Below are 10,189 nucleotides of genomic sequence, written 5' to 3' on the forward strand. Positions count from 1 at the left end.
ATAAGAAATATAAATATTGGTCTCTCCCCCTGTCCCTGGCAAGAAGTTCTTCAAACCTTTGTAATTTCCTGAGCTATGCCAGTGTGAGGAGCATCTTTTTCCCCCAATATTTGGTCTTTGACCCCTTGCTGCTGACACAGAGCTCTGAATCTCTTGGAATTGCCTGGGTGATAAAAGTATCTTTGTTCTAACGAGGTGACTCTTGGTGAACTCCTGGATGGGGGCTGTTCATCAGAAAGGCCAAGTCATGATTAGAAGCTTAGAGCTTTCAGCCCTAGTCTGATTTTCTGTCAAGGGGAGAAGGGCTGGAAATGAAGATAATCAGTCGTGCCTGTGTGATGAAGTTCTCTGAACCTCACACAACTATAGGGTTCATGGAGCTTCTGGCAAACACAACTGAGTTCCAGGAGGATGGTACACCCCAACTTCAAGGGGACAGAAGCTACTGCACTTGACATCTTTTCAGAGCTTACCCTGGGTATCTTTTATTTATTTATTTATTTGTTTGTTTGTTTGAGTTGGAGTCTCACTCCATCGCCCAGGCTGGAGTGCAGTGGTATGCTCACAGCCACCCCATCGTCGACCTGCTGGGCTTAGGCGATCATTCCAAGTAGCTGGAACTACAGGCGCGCGCTACCACACCCCACTCATTTTCTTATTTATTGTAGAGACGAGGTCTCGCCAAGTTGCCCAGGCAGGTCTTGAACCCGTGGGCTCAGCAATCCACTCGCCTCGGCCTCCCAAAGTGCTAGGGATGACAGGCTAAGCCACCGAGCCCGGCCGAAGCTTCTTTTCTTAATTCAACAGACTGTGCTTGTAAATCCTCCATTCAGGAAATCGAGAGACTTACTGAACAACTAGAAGAAAAGGAGAGAGAGACACAGCAGCTGATGAGCCAGCCGCAGCATGAGCGAGAGAAGGAAGTCGTCCTGCTACGGAAGAGCATGGCAGAGGAGGAACGGGCCCGGGCCGCCTGTGACGTTCTATGCCGCTCCTTGGCCAAGGAGACCCACCAGCTGCGGAGGACGCTGGCCGCCACTGCCCATATGTGCCAGCATCTGGCCAAGCGCCTGGATGAACAGCAGCATGCCCAAGATACGGGGGACAAAGGTCCCGACAGGGTAGGCCACAGTGACCAAATCACAGTGAAGACCTGGTATGGTGGGGGTGTTGCTTGCAGACCCCAGGGTCCCTCAGCAGTCACGGAGCGCCAGGGGTGCCCACTTGTGTTCTCAGTAACACGAGTCAGCTGATGGGGCAAAGCTCGCCCATCAGGGTTTCTTTTAGAATGATGGGACATGCAGAAGGGCTCTCTGGGCCTCCAGGGCAAGCTGTATCTGGGCTGTGGCTTTGTGCAGGGTCTGGTGGGGGAGAGTGTGACTGTGAGAGTTTTAGCGAAACCTCACTCAGCAAATTATTGCTAACAAATAGCTTCACAGCTGAGTGTGGTGGCTCACGCCTGTAATCCCAGCACTTTGGGAGGTGGAGTCAAGAGGATTGCCTGAGTCCAGGGGTTCAAGATAAGGCTGAGCAACTTGGTAAGACCTTGTGTCTACAGTAAGTGGAAAAAAATTAGCTGGGTATGGAGGCGCTCACCTGTAGTTCTAGGTACTTGGAAGGCTGAGGCAGAAGGATCACCTGAGCCCAGCAGATGGAGGCTGCAGTGGCCATAAGCATGCCATTGCACTTCAGCCTGGGTGACAGAGTGAGACTCTGACTCAAAAAAAAAAAAAGGCTGCGTGTGGTGGGTCAAGCCTGTAAGTAATCCCAGTACTTTGGGAGGCTGAGGCAAGAGAATGGGCTGAGTCCAAGGGTTCAAGATCAGCCTGGGCAACCTGGTGAGACCTTGTCTCTATAGTAAATAAAAAAAAATTAGGCCAGGCATGGTGCCTCAGCCTATAATCCCAGCAGTTTGGGAGACGGAGGTGAGAGGACTGCCTGAGTCCAGGGGTTTGAGACCAGCCTGGGCAACTCGGTGAGACCACATCTCTACAATAAATCAAAAATTAGCCAGGCGTGGCGGTTCATGCCTGTAGTTCCAGCTGCTTGGAAGGCTGAGGTGAAAGGATCATCTGAGCCCAGCAGGCTGAGGCTGCAGTGGCTGTGAGCATACCATTGCACTCCAGCCTGGGCGACAGAGTGAGACTCTAACTCAAAAAAAAAAAAAAATGACTTCACATAAGGTTGTCATGGAGGTTGGTTGGAGGTGCGCCTCGGAACCCAGGGCACTCCAGGCAGGAAGAGCAGGAGAGCAATGGAGCTGAGGTCCCTGTGAGCCAGGTGCTGTTTAAGGCGCCTTCCTCCCTGCTGGTGGGCTGTGGTGATCTGCATGAGGCATTCAGGGAAAGCAAAGGCACACGGTGTGCACCTTGCCCAGGTTACAAGCTGGGTCAGGCTGAGCCTGTGTCTCACCTGCACTGCCTGTCACAGGGCCTTTCACTCAGGTCCTTCCTAGGCAGTTCTCTGAGGCAGCAGCAAGATTCATACAGAAACATGGACTCTGAGATGTTCTAGGCCGATCCACTCCTCTCAGCAGCGTCCCTGAAATGCCTGTTGGGGAGAAACTTGGTCTGAGAACCACCCATCTCAGTTGGGTGGATTCCACAAAAGAGGAAGCTCTGAAACCAAAGGAAAAGTTCTGTCTGGGAGGAGGTAGGTGTTCTTGTCTGACTTTGAGTCACTGTGTCATTTCCCTCTGGGGATTTGAAAGGAGTCACACACAGTGGTCAGCCTGAGGCAGGCACGAGGCTGATGGCGAGGGGTAGAGGAGTGGAGCCTCGTCACTGTCTCTAAATAAGTGTCACTTCTCAGCCCCGAACTCAGCTGACTCACCCGGTGCTTCCTGGTGCACGCTGGATTAGGACATGTACTTTCTTTGTCATTTGAGGGGAATTCTCAAAAATAACATCACTAATATACAGCTCCCCGCAGTGCCCAGAATTTTTAGCGTGCAAATAGATGTTGCAGGAGACTTTTCTGTTAGATGTGCACCTGTCAGTAGGGGTTGGCTTGGGATGTGGTTTCCATGACTGAATGCCCTGGCCCTGTGTGAGGCACAGGTTAGACGGCTACATTCAGAATCATCACAGTTGAATCTGATTATTTGCGGCCAGAACAGTGTCGTGGGCTCCAAAGGAGGTAAGCTGGGTGCCTGGCTAGACCCACCCTGGGCATCGGGGAGGCCGGGATCCTCTGGCGGAGAGCGGGATTAAGCTTCCTGCCTTCCCTGCCGTCCATGACGATGGTAGATCTCAAGCGATGAGAAGGTTTTATCATGTCTGGTATGCTAGTCTCTAGACTTGTTTGGCTCTAGAATGTTTAAATCCCAAATATTTAAAAGACAGCTCAAACTGGCAAATAGGCTGGGATAAAGACAGTGTCAAAGGTGATGTGCCCTGAAGACCCTCTGCCCACCCTGTGACCTGGCCCTGGCAGAACCAGTGAGTTCTTTTCCGTCTGTGCTTTGCGTCTGTACTGAATAAACAGTCACCACCTGCTGTGTTCCAGGATGCAGTGACGGCTTACCTCCCCTCTTGCTTTTTACGACAGTTATGGGCGGTAATGGGCGGTAACGCAGTGTCTTCTCTCTGTCCCTTCCTTATGCAGCCAAAACAAACAGACGGGGACACCTCTGTCCAGAATGTTATTGAAAAGTTACAGGAAGAAAACCGACTGTTAAAGCAGAAAGTGACTCATGTGAGTGTCCTTAGCATTTCATTTGAGAGCAATTACCCTCACAAACCATAAGTGAGGATTCTTTCCTCAGCTGATGCTAGAGGTTGCTCCAGTCCACTGGCACTTGGGCTTGGGAAATATGGTCCCCAGGACCTGACCTTTTTGCGTAAGACAATGTATAGGGCATGGATTGTCCTGCTTCTCCCTACAATTAGTTCATAAGTCAATAAAGGAAGTACAAGAGTCACCACCAGGAGGCACAGTTTCTAAGGCAAAAATCACATTAAGGCCTCTTCTGCTTACGATCGTTGTCTCTGGTGGGCTTAGTGTTCGCTCTGCACGGAACCAAGGGAGGCAGCTTCCACTTAAGAGGAACCTCGCTCAGCGAATGATTGCTAACAAGTAGCTTCGCCGCCGGGGGTTGGCTTGAGCAGCGTTCTCAGCCGCCTTCGCCGTGAGCTCTCCTCAGGTGGAAGACCTCAATGCCAAGTGGCAGCGCTACGACGCCAGCAGGGACGAATACGTGAGGGGGCTCCACGCACAGCTCAGGGAGCTGCAGACCTCCCATGAGCCCGAGCTGATGAGGAAGGAGATCTCCCGGCTCAACCGACAGTTGGAGGAGAAGATAAACGACTGTGCGGCGGTGAAGCAGGAGACGGCGGCCTTGCGGATGGCCCGCGATGCCGTGCTGGAGCGGGTGCAGATGCTGGAGCAGCAGGTGTCCGTCCCTCAGGCTCTGGGCAGCGCCAGCCGGACATCTGCCTGCAGGCGGTGGCTGCGGTCTTGGGACAGGCGGGGCTGAGGGCTTGGTGGCGCTGGGGGGCAGTGGGCGTGGGGCTGTGGGAGAAGCCGGGTGGGGACTTTCTCATTCCACGCGCAGAAGCCTGTGTCTCGTCTCGCTTCAGATTCTCGCTTACAAGGATGACTTCCTGTCAGAAAGGGCAGATCGGGAGCGGGCTCAGAGTAGGGTTCAAGAACTGGAGGAAAAAGTCACCTCTTTGCTGCACCAGGTGTCCTGGAGAGAGGTAGGTATGAGGACATTTTTCTTCTTGCTCAGGTTTTGTGTTTCTTTTTCTCCTGGATTTTGAGCCTTGAAGCAGAAAATTGCACTAGACCCTGATTTGCTGATGGAAAGAGTTCTAATGGGCTGTTCCCGGCCCTGAGAACAGCCACCTTGCCTAGCACCTGGGGTGTGGTCACACAAAGCCTCCCTGTTGTGCTGTGTTTAGCTAAAGAGGAGGTCGGTGTAGTGGCCTGGTGAGCAGAGGAGGCTGTCATCAGGGCCTGTTCTGCTTCCCTGTCGTCACTGCATGCGACCCAGGAGTGTGTCCCGGGAGCTCCATTCATGTCCTGTCCTCCCTGTGAGGCAGGAAGCCCAGTTACACTGTCACATAGACGTGCCAGCCCTGGGTGTCCAGTGATGTCCCACAGTTCAGCCTGGCCCATGGAGCTGGGCCTGACATACCAGTGGGCCCAGCACCCCACCCCCTGCTGCTCCCACCATGGGGGTGCCCCGATGGAGGCCTGGTACGAGCTGGAGCTCATGTGGTTTCTCACCGCATGACCTGGCACCCATGTGCCTTTTCTCCTCTCCTTCCTGGATCGGCTTGTGCTCTGCAAAAATCTACGGCAGGGTGGTTTCTTTAGCTACTTAGCAAGCATCTAACACACCTTTGGCCCTGGGATAGAGCCTGGGCCCTACTCAGAGAACTTTCTGTCCTGACACAGACTGGACACTAGTGTTGCCTCTGGGAATCCATGCACCCAGGGTTGGAGCTGGGATGCCGAGCTGACCTTGCAGCCGCCCCTCGCGGCAGGGTGGAAGCAAGGACCTGGGATGTGAAGGCTGCTCCCCTTCCCTGTTCTGAGCAGCCATCGGGCCTTGGTGGCTTCTGCTTCTCCCCTGCACAAGGGGCGCAGGAGAGCTGTGGTGGACACCCTTTGTTTCATACCCTTGGACTAAGTCCACAGGCTGACAAGGGGGTGCTGGGGCCACAGCAGGCCCTGCCTCAAGCCCCTCCCCAGCTGTAGCAACCTTCTTGGCATTACAAAATGGAGTATGTATGTGTATGGCTCCCACCCCCCGGCTCCTGGATCTCCTAAGGCTCTGGGACTGCAGGCCTGGGAGGGGGATCCTCTAGCCTGTCTCCTTGGAAGGAATGGGAACATATTCTAACGTGACTGTGGGTGGGTATTCTGAACTTTGTTTTGCTTATGGATTTTCCTAGGATTTAGTTCCTTCCATGAATGCAAGGAAGCACATGATTTGGATTGAAGGATCGCTCTTGTTACAGTCATGAGGGTGGTCTCAGGCAGCCTCTCAGCGACTTGGGGCCAGAGGAACTGGTACTAGATCTGCAGGCCCAGATTCTCCTAGGGATTCCCACTCAGCCCCAAGGGCAGAATTCCTGGTGGGGACAGGAGACTTTGCAATAAATGGCCTCTGCATCCTTTTATTTTATTTTTTTTGAGTCGAAGTCTTACTCTGTCACCCAGGCTGGCGTGCAGTGGCACGTCCATGGCGACTGCAGCCTCAACCTGCTGGGCTCAGGTGACCCTTCCGCCTCAGCCTTCTAAGTAGCTGGAACCACAGACATGTGCCACCACGCCCAGCTAGTTTTGTGTTTTATTGTAGAGATGAGGTCTTGCCAAGTTGCCCAGGCTGGCCTCAAACCTCTGGACTCAGGCAGTGCTCTCACCTCCACCTCCCAAAGTGCTGGGATGACAGGCTGAGCCACCGCACCCCACTGCATCCTTTTCAACGGTAGCCTGTGGAGCCTTGAGTGTTGGGAGCACTTGCTGTTGCTCGGTCCCCAGGTGGCACACCCAGGTGCGGTGGTGCTGAAGGTGTGGGTGATGAGCTGCAGTTCACTGAGGAAAATCCAGATGCAGACGTGAAGCGGAAGCACCAAGGCCTGCTGGGATGGAGTTCCCAAGCGAGCAGTGATGGGTACTGCAGGCTGATGTTCGGCATACACGTGCCGGGCTGTGCCGAGGGGTCGGTGAGGCTGGACGAGGGACACTCCTCTGCGGCTGGAGGCCCCCCAGGCCCAGAGGGCTCCACGTCCCAGGCCTCACAGAGGCGGTGCAGAGTGGGGTTGGGACTCCCTGCCCTAAGCTCAACCACCCCACTCTGGAGGTGTGGAGGGCACGTCATCAGGGGCCACCGTCTCAGTTGGGTCTCCTGGGGCTGCTAGGTCTGGCCAACCAGGCCTTGTCCCACGGGGGTGAGGAGTGGACCCCCGAGGGCCTGTCCCTTCGTGAGCACGTGAGGAGTATGTGTGTGGTCTCCAGGCATTCACTGAGCGTCTCCTGGTCTGGGCTCGGGTACAGAAGGAAGCAGTGTGTAGGATTTACGTTCCACCCAGGTTTAGGGGGAGTATCTTTCGCCGCTGGCACCTGAGGCCTGGCTTGGTGGCCTTCAACACAGCCCATGTAAATAGATTCTTGCCTTTTTTCCAGGACTCCAGAGAGCCAGGTCCCTGCCGAGTTCATCCTGGAAGCAAAACTGCCAAGTACTTGGAAACAGATGCACTGGCGCTCCTGGTGCCCAGTGACTGGAGGCCTGGGCCTGGGTCTCAGCCGTTGGACCTTCCTGCGGAGGGCAGGCACCCCATCGCGGCCCAGACAGGACAGGGGGACCTGCAGTGCCCGCACTGCCTGCAGTGCTTTGGCGATGAGCAAGGTGAAGAGCTCCTCGGGCACGTGGCCGAGTGCTGCCAGTGAGCTGGATCAACTCGGCCTGGTGGCCACTGCCCGGGACAGCCCCCTCAGGACGGGGCGGGTGTTTGAGATGCAGTGGTTGAGCTCCGCTGAGCTCCAAGACCCGCACAGTGGATCGGTCACTCTGATCATGCACCTTGGTGCCCCTTTGACTGTGGACCAGTCTGGGTCAGAGGGAACCGCCAGCGAGGCCGGAGGCATCTGGTGGAGGGAGGTGCCGTGTCATCTCTGCGTCGGGCCAAAGCCAGAGCAAGCTGGTGCTGGTGTGCCAGCCTCACCCAGCCTGCGCCTGGAGATGCGGCAGCTGGCTAGAAAGGGGCGGCTGCCTGTGGGAGCCACTTCCGTGATGCCCAGGGTGGAAGACCCAACCTGTTTTATAGAGTAAGGTGTCCCCTCCCTGCCTCGGACCAGGAGGCTTGCACAGTGGAGTACTGCAGCTGTACGTCACACTAGGGGACCCACCCCTGGTCGCTGCAGAGCCACGTCTGCACTGGAAAACGTCATATTGTAATAGCATTTGTCATGTATCCAGAAGTTAAAGCACACGTGTTTTTATAATAAATGTACTTACTACTGTGACTGCTCTGAGAATTCACGCAGGGACTGAGATGCAGGGACTGAGCAGCGTTTTCCTTATTTGCAGGAGTTAGACTGGCTGGCGGGGGGAAATACTCCCGTTGTCTGTTGCCTGCCAGGAGACCAAAGCAAGGGGTTGCTGAGAGCCTGGCTGACCCTGCCTTCGGGGCTGTGTGGGCAGAAGGCTGCCTTAGGATTTGCAGGGGTAGAAGACTTCCGTTTTAGGCTTCTTAATTTTAGCAGCCTCACAGAGCCAGGTGAAGACCTGAACGCCTGACCTTTACTCCGATTACTTGGAAGAATTCTTGAGACACATGGACAGAGGGTGACCTTTAAGTGACGCCCTGACGTTTGAGGGAAGCGAGCCACGGAGGAAGGCCACCCTTTGGTGGAAGCAAGGCATGGCGTTTGGAACTCTGGATCCCCACGCTCTCTTGAGCTGGGCTGCAGCGGGATTCAAGCAGAGGCCGTTGGGGCACAGATGAGGCTATGAGCTACTCAGAGCTACCCAGGCACCAGCCCAGTGCTCTGCCCTGGGCTTGTTTCTGCCCCAGGACATACAGAAAAGAGACGGGAATGAGGCTGGAGGGAGTCGGCATCCCCCGAGAGCATGCTAGAGCTGTGCAGAGAGAGGGCTAGCTGCATAGTACCTGTCTGTGGGTTGGAGTGACTGGAGGGGCGGGGTGGGAAGGGAGCTGTTTGCTGATGGCGGGAAGACTGTGGGTGCTGTGCTGTTTGCCGGTGCATTACCTCATTTAATCTTTACATCAAGGAGGTAAGTACAGCATTATCCCCAATACAGGTGAGGAAGGTGAGGCACAGAGGGGTTAAGTCCCTTGCCCAGGGACACACAGAGGCTAAGTCACAGCTGGAATTTGAGCCCAGGCTGTCTAGCTATTAATGCTGTCATCTTTATTGTACAATCTGTTCTTCATATGGGGTAGTTGTCAGTATCAACGCAAAGGGCTAGCACTGGGTGTCTCTGGGTCTGCGCATGTTGTCCCTTATACCTGGAACACTGTTCCACAGTGGGGAGGCCTATGGAAACCTACCCTCAAAGCCCAAGGAAGCCGAGAGGATGAAAAATGGCGAATAAGAGCCAGGCTCGTGGCTGTAATCCCACGCCTTGGGAGGCTGAGGTGAATGGACTGCCTGAGCCCACAGGTTTGAGATCCGCCTGGGCAACTTGGCAAGACCTCATCTCTAAAATAAATCAAAAAAGTTAGCCGGGTGTGGTAGCGCGCACTTGTAGTTCCAGCTACTTGGAAGGCTGAGGCGGAAGGATCGCCGAAGCCCAGCAGGTCAAGGCTGCGGTGGCTGGGAGTGGCCACTGCACTCCAGTCTGGGCGACAGAGTGAAACCCCAACTCAAAAAAAAAAAAAAAAAGCGAATAAGGACTTAAGAACTGAAGCCATAAGTAATCCCAGCACTTTGGGAGGCTGAGGCCAGAGGACTGCCTGAGCCCACGGGTTTGAGACCAGCCTGAACAACATGGTAAGACCTCGGCTCTACAGTAAATCAAAAAATTAGCTGGGCGTGGTGGCACATGCCTGTGGTTCTAGCTACTTGGAAGGCTGAGACAGAAAGATCGCCTGAGCCCAGCAGGTTAAGACTGCGATGGCTGTGAGCGTGCCACTGCATTCCAGCCTGGGTGACAGAGTGAGACTGCAATTCAAAAATAAAAAATAAAATAACAGAAGCTACGTCTGTGTCTTGGGCCGTGGCAAGACACCCTGTGCCATTAGCCTCAGACCCAGAGCTTATATACATGCCATAAAGGACAGCGGAAGGGATGTGCAAGACATTGACATCAAGGTTGTTTTGTCCTAAGAGCAGAGTTTACAGTAAGTACGTGGCTCTCACACAAGGAACAGTAGCAGCCTTTCTGGAACTGAAATTAAGCAGAAGTCAACATGGCAGATTAGTATCCAAGATGGAGTTGCTTTGGCATCACACCCTCTTACCCTTTTCATTTTGTTATTAAGCCTTCTCAAGTTGTAGTTCAGGTGTCACCTCTTTACGGTGAGTCCTGCCATGTACCCATCTTCCTGGGAATCTAACTTGGAAAAGATCCAGTCTGTATGGTGTGGGGTGGATAAAACTCTAGCAGAGGCCGGGCACGGTGGCTCAAGCCTGTAATCCCAGCACTTTGGGAGGCCGAGGTGGGAGGATAGCCTGAGCCCAGGGGTTTGAGACCAGCAAGGGCAACTTGGTA

General features: G+C 54.3%; 1 protein-coding gene across 1 annotated transcript in view; it reads left to right on the forward strand.

Annotated features, from left to right (window-relative positions):
• TNIP2 (TNFAIP3 interacting protein 2) overlaps window positions 1-7,977 on the forward strand; it is a 10,856-nt gene extending 2,879 nt beyond the window's left edge. Inside the window, exons 2-6 of the mRNA XM_008066384.1 lie at window positions 834-1,121; window positions 3,607-3,696; window positions 4,145-4,393; window positions 4,581-4,700; window positions 7,138-7,977. Of these exons, the coding sequence (XP_008064575.1) occupies window positions 834-1,121; window positions 3,607-3,696; window positions 4,145-4,393; window positions 4,581-4,700; window positions 7,138-7,401 (1,011 nt within the window). The 3' untranslated portion in view covers window positions 7,402-7,977. The remainder of the gene's footprint in view (window positions 1-833; window positions 1,122-3,606; window positions 3,697-4,144; window positions 4,394-4,580; window positions 4,701-7,137) is intronic.
• The last annotated feature ends 2,212 nt before the right edge of the window (window positions 7,978-10,189 follow it).

The sequence above is a fragment of the Carlito syrichta genome, unplaced genomic scaffold, assembly GCF_000164805.1.
Source record: "Carlito syrichta isolate Samal-C Ts95f unplaced genomic scaffold, Tarsius_syrichta-2.0.1 Scaffold308899, whole genome shotgun sequence".
NCBI lineage: Eukaryota > Metazoa > Chordata > Mammalia > Primates > Tarsiidae > Carlito > Carlito syrichta.